General features: G+C 39.4%; 1 protein-coding gene across 1 annotated transcript in view; it reads right to left on the bottom strand.

The window, feature by feature from the left end:
• Window positions 1-11358, bottom strand: part of anks1b (ankyrin repeat and sterile alpha motif domain containing 1B) — a 219654-nt gene that overhangs the window by 75154 nt on the left and 133142 nt on the right. Inside the window, exon 15 of the mRNA XM_032505829.1 lies at window positions 8730-8916. Within this exon, the coding sequence (XP_032361720.1) occupies window positions 8730-8916 (187 nt within the window). The remainder of the gene's footprint in view (window positions 1-8729; window positions 8917-11358) is intronic.

Below are 11358 nucleotides of genomic sequence, written 5' to 3' on the forward strand. Positions count from 1 at the left end.
ATCTGTGAAAAAGCTGAAGTTTAAGAGAGGATGGCTTTTATAAATGGATAATTATCCTAAACACACCTCAAAATCCACAGTGGATTACATCAAGAGATGTAAACTGAAGGTTTTGCCATGGCCTTCACAATCTCCTGACCTCAACATAATTGAAAATCTATAGATAGACCTTAAAAGAGCAGTGCGTGACAGACAGCCCAGAAATATCAAAGAACTGGAAGACTTTTGGAAGGAAGAATGGGCGAAGATACCTTAAACAAGAATTGGAAGACTCTTGGCTGGCCACAAGAAGCGTTTCCGAGCTGTGATACTTGCCAAAAGGAGGCAGTACAAGGTATTAACTCTTTAACTCTTTGCGGATGCCATTTTTTTGTTTTCTGTTATTTTGAAAGCATAAATGATGGAAATAAAATCTAAATTTTTGTGACATATTATACGAATGTCTAATCTGTCATTTGATGCCTTTTGGAGATTTTTCCAGCTTTTCTTGGCTTCTTTAATTAATTAATACAAATTTTTACCTGGGGTGCCCAAACTTTCAAGCCCCACTGTAAGTAAGAATGTTATATTTTTTGTTTTGTTGTACCATTGATGTATGTTTTTGTTGTTCTTTTTATGTATTATGAGAATGGATGTATGTATTCCCTCTTAAGTAACATTCTTATGAAATAATAGACCCCAGGAAGAGTAGCTTCTGTTTAAGACAGACAGAAGCTAATGGGCATACTAATAAACAAACAACCCCCCCTTCCTCTGTTGCAGGCAGAGAGAGAGATGGGACTCCCTGCTGAGAGCAGTCCTTCATGTCGCTGTATGTATCTAAACCTAGCCATAAGGCAGCGAGGGGCCCACCTGTAGATATTGAATTCACACTTTCATTCCAGATTTGAGTATGCAGAGTATATTGCCAAAGCAACTGGCTCGTCTCTCAGGGTAACCCGTTTTTCCAAGTGTCCTCAAGTCAGGAGTGACGGCAGTCTCTCACTAGCGTCATTGAAATTCCATTCGCGTGTGTTTATGTGCGAGACAGATGGAAAGTGAGTAAAACGTGATATGAGGTCACCACTGATTAACTGCGTGCATGCGTGCGTGGTGATGTAGGTACGTGTTTATAGCAGTAGTGGTATCTCAGCCCTGAGTCAGCTTAAAGCAAAATGTTGTGTGTGTGTGTGAGGTCCTGCTTGTGTGCAAAAAGTATGTCTAGAGCATATCCAGTCATTTTGTTCTGGTTTGGTGTTGTTTATTGACAACAAATAATATATTTATGAAATGCAACACATTAGGCTTTGTAAAGTCTCAACTCTATAAAGCTGTTCTTTATTCTGTCCAAACACCTATATTTTCCTTATCACTCTATTAAATGTGATCAACAGCAGGATAAGTTTTTGTCTGCTAATTCTGTTACTTGACGTTTTGTTATTTTGAACTAATTCTTTGCCTCTGTGTGAGCTTCTTTTGTGTTCAGAGCTTCCAAACATGACTCACCATCACCTACAGCAATGCTAATGGCACTGTGAGGCTGTACTAACTCTTTGAGTTAAATGCTACCAACAGCATGCTTACATATTCACAATGTCAACATGCTGATATTACATTTTTGAATATTTATCATGTTCACCATTGTAACAAAGCATTGGGGTGGCGACACATTTGACCTGAGTAGAAAAGCGGGGACAATTCCTGTCATTTAATGTGTCAGAGGAGAGCAAATCGACAGACTACTGCACTTCTGCTTCATGCGAAATCTAAGAAAAAAAAGAAGAAAACTGTAAGAATTGCCCATGCTTGTTCTGTTAAGCTAGGATTATAATTCAGTTTGTGAATAGACAATATCAGTGGCCACTAATAGCAGTTTTTTTTTCCTTAAGCGTTATGCTTTGTGACATGAACACAAAAGAGAATGGCTTCAAATGTGATTACGTATAACAAAGACCAAAAGATAGAGCTAAGATGTCAATTGGATGGAAAATCAATCAGTGTGTGTGTGAGAGAGAATATTACATCAATGCTGCACACAAAGGCATTGCTGACTTTTAGTCTGATTTAATGATCAAGAACAGGCTGCTAGACCCACTGTGTAGTTGTGCAGAAGAAGGTGCTTGCAGTTGTGATTTTATGTCAAGATACAAGTGAAGCGTGCGATATTTGAGAACAAAAGACAAATTCAGACACCAGAGGTTTAATGAACTTAACTCTTTCAAGTAAACACATGGCCAGTGGCACACTCACACACATACAAAGCAGTTGTTTGCTTTGCTAATTACGGCTTATTAACTGTAAGAGCTCATCGATCACTCAGCCCTTTTGTGGCCGTTTGCATTATGAAAAAAGTATGTAGTAATATTGTTTCAGTTGGCCATTTTTTCACAGCTGACCAAGAATACAGTAATTTTCTTATGGAAATTTAGAAGCAAAAGTCTAGAAACTAGCTTACCGTGCATATGGAAAGTACTTTTTCCACATTTAGTTATCGTACAGCCTTATTCCAAAATGGATTCAATTTTTCCCTCAAAATTATACACACAATAGCCCATAATGACAACATAAAATACTTTTTTTTTCAATAAATGTTTGCAAATGTATTAGAAATAACGAATGAAAATATTCACAGCCTTTGCTTAATCCTTTGTGGTGGCACATTTGGCAGCAATAAGTCTTTTGGAATATGAAGCTAGGCCAGTTTTGCCTATTCCTCTTTACAGCACCTCTCGAGCTCCATCAAGTTGTTTGGGGAGCGTTGGTGCACAGCCATTTTCAGATTCCTCTGGAGATGTTCAATGGGATTCAAGTCTGGGCTCTGGCTGGGCCGCTCTAGGACATTCACAGAGTTGTCCAGAAGCCACTCCTTCGATATGTTTGCTATGTGCTTAGGGTCGTTGTCCTGTTGAAAGATGAAGTGTAGCCCCAGTCTGAGGTCAAGAGTACTCTGGAACAGGTTTTCTTCCGGGAAGTCTCTGTAAATTGCTGCATTCACCTTTCCCTCATCCTGACTAGTCTCCCAGTCCCTGTTACTGAAAAACATCTCCGCAGCATGATGCTGCCACCACCATGCTTTACAGCAGGGATGGTATTGGCCAGGTGATAAGCGGTGCCTAGTGTCATCCAAACATAACGCTTGGCATTCACGCCAACGAGTTTAATCTTTGTCTCATCAGATCAGAGAATTTGGTTTTTCATGATCCAAGAGTCTTTCAGGTGCCTTTTGGCAAACTCCAGGCGGACTGCCAAATGTCATTTACTAGGGACTGGCTTCCGTTTGGCTCCTCCAACGTACATGCCTGTTTGGTGGAGAGCTGCAGCGATGGTCGTCCTTCTGGAAGTTTCTCCTCTCTTCAGAGGAACCCTGGAGCTCAGTCAGAGTGACCATTGGGTAATGGGTCACCTCCCTAACTAAAGCCCTTCTCCCCCGATCACTCAGTTTAGAGGGACAGCCAGCTCTAGGAAGATCCTGGTGGTTCAACCTTCTTCCATTTATGGATTATGAAGGTCAATGTGCTCATTGGGACCTTTAAAGCAGCAACTCCTTTGACTACAGACAATTCCTTTGACTTCATGCTTTTGTGGTCCAACATGCACTGTTAACTGTGGGACCCCTTATAGACAGGTGTGTGCCATTCCAAATCAACTGAATTGGTGGACTCCAATTAAGCTGTTAAAACCAAATTTTTAAGTAATTTTAATAACTATGCAAAGATCTCAAACAAACTTGTTTTAAGTTGTTATTATGGAGTATTATGTGTAAAAATTTGAGGAAAAAATAAATTGAATCTATTTTGGAATAATAATAATAATAATACATTTTATTTAAAGACGCCTTTCTAGGCACTCAAGGACGCAAGGCTGTAACATAACAAAATGTGGAAAAAGATCAAAAACATTACAGTAGCAGCACAAACAAGATATTACAGTTGTGGCTACCATGTTATAAAACGGTTGCATATTTACACATCAAGCAGAGACAAACAACATTAGCATTAATTTGGAACAGTGTTTCTGGCTACTCAGAACTCTTTACCAGCCAAATGCTTCATCAGCTAGCCACATATTTTGTCTGTCTGCCATTTGGTGCTGAGCAGGAAGCGTGTAGTTAGTTTGTCTGAGTTTTTTAACTGAAAACCGCTGCCTGGTGCTTTGAGAACCAACTATGAGAGCAGAGACAGCGAAAAGAAACATTAAAGTTTTAGTTTGTAAAACCAAAACAAAGCTTAAAAAAGCTAAAAAGCTATGTAAGTAAGTAACTCTGACCCATTGAACAATTGGTCAGTTGACTACATGTAATGATGAGGAGTAAAGCTTTATATGTTAGCTTGCCCAATAGTCATAATAGACAAAAAACTGAAAACAAGACCCCTGATGTGTTCACATGGTGTGTATAAAAATCTATGTTTAGTGTTCCAGCAACTTAAAAGCTCCCAGGTGAATTAATACAGACCTGCAGATTTGTTTATTACTGACATGTCACAAGGGGCACTGCATAATTCATGGAGAACAACTGTGTCTACAGTTGCACTGCTTTTGCATAACACTGCATTGCACTTGGCACTCTGCACCGAAGGAACTGAGGGGAAATCTTTTCCAGCAATGTCCAACATTACATAAACTGTAGTTCTGGAGCATCAACAGCAGCACCAGTGATGGATCGGGATATAAAGAGCCCTCCTTTTTTATCCGACTGCCCACGCAGGTGGCTGACACCTGAATCCTCTGCTGTGGAGCCGGAGATTTATTGTATAAATAAATGGTTGGTGTCAAAGAGCGGTTCAGGATTTTTAGGAGGAAAATGAGAGGACTAAGAAGAAAAGATACAAATGTTGAGAAAGAGGAAGGAGAGACCTTTTATGGTGTGCAGGCAAAAAAAGTGTTCCATTCACTTTCTTGCCCTCATTTCTCAATTCAACCCCGATATCTCACATTTCATTCTTTCCATTTTGCTGATTTTCGTTCATTCCCCCCTCCTACTCAATATTAGACTCTCATTCTCTCTCCCTCACCCACTCTCTTTTTCACTGGCATCCACTGAATTCTGTGACTCTTTGCCTTCTGTACCCACATACATACATACATACTCCCTCTTCTCTCTCTCTCTCTCTCTCTCTATTTCTCTGTGAGCCACTTGTTACCATGGAAACCCCACAATAGGCCTCACTAAGCTAATAAATAGCATGAGGGGATGAGGAGAGTAGCAGAAGAAGAAGGAGAAGGGGGGGGGGGAATAGAGAAAAAAATTATTATTGGAACAATAAATGGGTGCCAATCTATTCCTGGTGTTAGAGCTCCTGGCGAGGAGAGCGTGGGAGAGACACATATTGAGAAAGTCAGAGAGACAGAAACATGTACACGTTATTATTCTCAATGTAAATGTGCATGTACTTTTAACCTGTTTGGACATGACTGTTACAGTAAACCATTCAACGGCAGAAATTCAAATTAAGTTCTTATGAAATCAACAGAGAAGATGAGGAAAGGACAATGCCTCAAGTTGCAGTATGTTTGCATCAACACATTCACATTTTTCTCAAGCTAATGATACGGGAATCTTTCAAATGTTGAAAATAAATAATATTCAAGTAGAGAGTTGTAGTTAAGTTGAAGTAAATCCCCCCAAAAAGTTGTTAGCGTTAGGTAAGGGTTGTCACAGTTTCCCAACTGGTCACAGCTTTCAACCTTCAATGAAGATGAAGATGCCCTTTGCAGGTTTAATATATCTGGGAGCTCACAGGGGTAACGGTGTTTTATGCATTTAAGAAAGTCTGAAGCATCTTTTCAACCTTTTTGCAATTAAAAGGAACTGCTGATCACTAGGAATAGGTACTGAAGACCATTATTAAAAAATAATTAAAATACAGATATGTTTCTGGGCAGTCGGTGCTAAACATTTTTAGCGTCTTTCATTTAAAGGCAGACAATTTCAATTTGGCTCCTGTTAAAAAAACCTTTCCCTATTCGTGTTCTCCAATAAAAAAATGTCTCCCTTGCAAGCATTGTGAGACTACGTCATGCAGGAAATTAAAAAGTTGCTGTGTGTGAAACGCTGGTAATACTGGGACATTATTAGGACAATGGAACATAAATTGTGAGTGCTATGGATTCTTTTTTAGAAAAGCAGCTGCTGTGTCACTGTCAACGCAGTCAGTCTACTCCCCCCAAGCAAGGAGCTCTGATGCCCATTTTCAGTACTGTACTTATCAGCATCAAACACATGCCATAACCATCCGTAGATATCACACCAGTCATGTGAAAATCAATCACTAGCATCAGCATCAAAACATCTTCTTCCAAGTCATGAAATTCTTCTGTATACACAGTTTTCCCATTCCACAAATGTACTTTGATAAACAGTGAATGAAACGTGTTGAAAGTAAAAACGAGGGCTTTTCAACACTGAGATCAATAACTGCTCCTCAGTCTTTGTCCTCAGAAGACATCTGTCAGACATCAATGTCAGGGCCAAGACTAATTATTGTATGAACTGTAGATTTAAGGGGGAAAGAACACACTCTTGTTGCATAATTGCCATGGCAATGATTCAATGAGAATAGTGGATAAGGGTGTCTTATTCAGTTTTACATCTGTGGGTGCGAGTGTGCATGCACTTGGACTGATAATGAATGTGTTATTCATCGGAGGCGACTAGATCAAAGTCTAGCGGGGCCCTGAAATGCTCCAGATGAAAACACGCCCACGCACAACAAACACACACACAAACACACACACACACACACACACACACACACACACACACACACACAAAATCCACCTCCCCTGCTTTGCCTCATCTGTCGGTGCCTGATAACAGCAGGTGTGAAGGACAGTTGGACTGAAACCCAGGTGAGAGAATGACGTTTTCACGGCCATGTCACCAGCTATCCATCGCCAGGGCCACCGCTTTGCCTTGACAACAATGAATCTCATCGCTATGGTAACACATGGTGACACAAAGGAAATGAAGGTTGGGAGTAAGCCAGTGGTTCCCAAAGTATGGCACCAGGATACTGTGGGGTGCAGTGAAGTGGAGGGGTCCTTATGGTATCCCAGTGAAGTGAAATTTTGTTTTTTTATAAATACTGAAATTACTCTGGTACTATTACCTGCCCATATACAGTGTAGACATCTTAGTGTTAAATCAATAGAATAGATGTTTCCATACGGAGTAAAATGTTAGCAGACAGGGGTCACAGGGATAAACTTTAGGTTATTTTAGGAATTATGATGTTGATGTCTGTATGTTCATATACAATCACATTAAAATGTGCACGTGGATACTAAACGTATTTGTATTATATAGTATTTATGTTCCTTTTTTATTATGTGAATAATGAACATAAGAGTACTGTATGTGCATATTTAGGACAAAGCTGCCCTCATTATGAAAAAACACCTCATTCATTACACTGAATATTCCTTTTGGAAGAGACATTTTTAAACTCAGCGGGGGATGTCATTAGAGGAAACTAACAGTGTTTCATCTGTTCTGACAGTAACAGGGACTCCCAGCAGACCTAAGAGAACATCTTTTGCTGATGTCTTGGAGCCTAGTTTTTGAGATATCCGGTAGAGTCTTCCCTTGAAAGTGCTTGTTTGCATCCTAATTCCACTACAGTACAGTACAATACAGTATACCAGTTATGAAAGGTTTTTCACCTCAAAAAACCTTTGAAGTCCGTCTTGAGTCCTGCAGTTCTTTCTAAGATCTGTTGTTAGCCTCTAAGGTGTTTGTCTCTTGGCTCTGGTCTCATGACAGGAGACGAAATATGATTTAAATTTCCTGGTACCCAGGGCAAGAGGGTAAAAGTTTGATTTGGTTTGCCGGCTGAAAGAGTTGCAGAGCTACACTAAGGCAACTACCGAATGAAAATGGAGGCTTCAACACCAAGACTAAAGAAAGATGGCCCTAGCAGTGTTGCTATATAACTAAAAAGCTAAGAATGTGAATGCATCACAAGGCCAAAGGTACAGTGTTATACATATATTAAATATATTGACCTTCAGAGTGAGTGCATACAACCCATGCATTTATAGATGCCATAACTGAATGGGGCTAAAATATCCCAACTGCTCACTAAGTTATTAGCTACCAAATACAGTATAAATGATAGATGTGGAAAGTCTGTGACAACAATCATAAAGTCTTTGATTTAATTGCTTTGCTTGGTGTCTATGCAGCAGACAGTCAAGAGACCTCACAGAGTATCAAGAGTTTTCATATGCAGAGTGCAGAGAGTGCAGAGCTGGGCAATATATTGATATTATATCGTAATGGTAATATCAGACTAGATATGATCTTAGATTTTGGACATTGTAATATCGGAATATGACATAAGTGTTGTCTTTTCCTGGTTTTAAAGGCTGCAATACAGTAAAGTGATGCCATTTTCTGAGCTTACCTGACTTTTGTAACTGTTAAATTATTTGTCTTTACCCTCTTAGTTGTCATATATACATTACTGATGATTATTTATCAAAAATCTCATTGTGTAAATATTTTTGTGAAAGCACCAATAGTCAACCCTACAATATCGTTGCAGTATTGACGCTGAGGTATTTGGTCCAAAAAAAAATCGTGATATTTGATTTTCTCCATGTCGACCCCAGCCTCTGCTGATCCTCCTCCCCAGTAAGATGAGAAGTCAGGGAGGAGTGTGTTTCAGCAGACGCTCACTCTCACTTCTGGCTGAAAGACAACCTTTGACATAAATGGCTCTTCCATTCTTCTGACCGTTGAGTCTTACCTGTGAGCTGACAATCGTCGTTGGAGCCTGGAGAGTCTTCCTGGTTAGGGCTGAGTGGGGGGCTGGCAGGGGGGCTGGTGCTGAAGCTGGCGTAGCCCAGGGATGAGCTCACTTCGCTGGGCTCACAGCTGATGTTGACCGGCCTCTGGACATCCAGGGACGAAGACAGAGAGGTGCGCTGCTTGGGCTGGATACAAGACAGGAGGAAGAGCAGGACAACAGTTAGAGAGATGGAAACCTTTATACTGGTTTTGAAGTGCTAAACTACTATATTTTGTCCTATGCAACTGGCCATATTTTTGGTTTATCCATTTTTGTTCTTTGCTTTTCCAGTGATTTTCCACATTAACAGTCATTGCTTCAGCTGCTTAATAAGTGTTTTATAGGCCTCCAATCTGAAATACACAAAAAAAACAGTAACCTGCCAATTAAACACTTCCTGTCTACATGTTTGGCGCCATTTAAATTTGATATTGCTTTTAATCTATTATGATAAATGCTCATTATTCCAATTTCATATTTTCTTATTCTTGTTTTAATAATGACTGATTTATTTGTTTTATAGATCAATTTTTTATGTAATAGACTTGCAAATTCATTCTGACACCTGAACATGTGTGTGATGTAATGAGATATATATATAGACTTTAACAGTGTACAGTATATAATGTCAAAATCAAAATGCACGTATAAAAAATTGATAGAGAGACAGAGGAAATAGAGAAAGTCATAATGATTGCTTTGCTTACAGCAAGTGAAATAGTGTGAGAGAAAGCAAGGCAGAGGACTACTGAAACTGTAGACTGGCATCTGTAAACATATCTAGACTTACATAATGAGGCATTTGCAGCTCTAAACAACCTGCAGTCAAAACCTGTGTGTGCGTGTGCGTGTGCGTGTGCGTGTGCGTGTGCGTGTGTGTGTGTGTGTGTGTTTACAAGTCGGAGGATGTAAGTGAAGTGAATCAATAAAGTGAGACAGACACATCACTACAACCTTCATGAGACCTTCACTGTCTTGTATGTCACTCAAGGCACAAAAATTGAAGCTTGAGGGAGAAAGAGATGGGGGAGAGGTTATGAAAAGGAAATGAAAGTAGGAGGAGAAGAGAACACTCGTTTCCATGCACCGCTCACTCACACTGTGCTTTGAAGAGTCTTCAGATCGACTGAACTAAAGTGAGATGTAAAATAAAAGCAAAACAAGAGCAGGGAAATAGGTTGAACAAGGGAAGGGCATGAACAATAAAAGAGAATTGTACAGGGAGAAAGGAAAAACAGTGGGTGGAAAGGTTGAAAGACGAATGAAAATGGAAGCACTGATGAAAGAAAAGGGAAGGGACAAGGAACAGAAGAAAGAAATGATGGAGGGGTAAATGTGTTATGTTGAAAGGAATTGCGTCACTTGACTTCTACCTCGTCGCTCTTACCATACTAGCGCTATCTAGTTAGCTGGGTTAGCAAAGTGCAACTGAATGTTGAACAATACAGTCTTAGACCAAAATGTTACAATTCATTTTGATAAAGGTAAAACGCACTGGCCCTCATTTATCAACCTAACGTAGAAACCAGCGCAGATATGAGCGCAGAACTCATCTTACGACAGGCTTCACATGGGAATCATGAAGCGTTCGTATCACACCAATCAGAGCGTAAGAATGATCATACATTGATAAATGCAGCGGCTAGAAACAATCTTAATTTGAATATTACGCCCCAATATAGTCTCAGTTTTAAGGTTTCGCCCCTGCAGTTTACTACATGGCCAGACGTAAGCCGGCTAAAAGCGGCACTTTTCAAAGGTGGATATTGAAAACCTGATACCTCAGTTTTATTTCCAGTAACGTGTGTACTATGCTTGTAGCATTCTTCAGAACCACTTTACTTACAGAAGGACCCCAAAGCACTTAATGTGCAACTTCACAGTAAACTACTGACTTATTGTGTACATATACTTTAACATTGTAGTACTACATTTCCCTGACAGAGAAATGTTACTGGTTATGATGCACTTTCAGATTTTACTACAAAATATCAAAATTAAAATGCGATGTATTATTATCCATTAAACTATCCAGCATTAGAGTTGAAGTAAACATATGAATGCAGGACTTATATCTGTATACGACCTTTGATAAAATGAAACCTGAAAACAAAATTCTGTAAAAGTAACTTTCATTATTAAAAAAGTAAGTATTAAAGAATTAGTTCAACAATTTGGATACAAAGAAGATAAGCTTCATATTTATTTGTGTATGCCAATAAATATGAAGCTACTGACTATAAGCTAAGCACAAAGACTGGAAACAGGTGGAAACAGCTAACCTGGTACCGTCACATGCTTCTGGTCAAGAATAGTGAGCTTCAGAGGTGGTAGTAGTTGCATTTTGTTCTAAGCTAAGCTAACCGGGTGCTGGCCATAGCTTCATATATAACGTGCGTTGATATCGATCTTCTCATGACTCTTGGCAAGCGTTTAGGGCATTTCTTTAACATGTTTCATCAAAGGAAAAATCTGACCAAATGCTAACACTATAGCTACTGTACATTAATTTCAAGGTCATATCAAGACACTTTCACACACACATCAGTATATCAAAGAGAATGTTTCTGCACTCACCATTTTTAAT

Source organism: Etheostoma spectabile, chromosome 23 (assembly GCF_008692095.1).
Source record: "Etheostoma spectabile isolate EspeVRDwgs_2016 chromosome 23, UIUC_Espe_1.0, whole genome shotgun sequence".
NCBI lineage: Eukaryota > Metazoa > Chordata > Actinopteri > Perciformes > Percidae > Etheostoma > Etheostoma spectabile.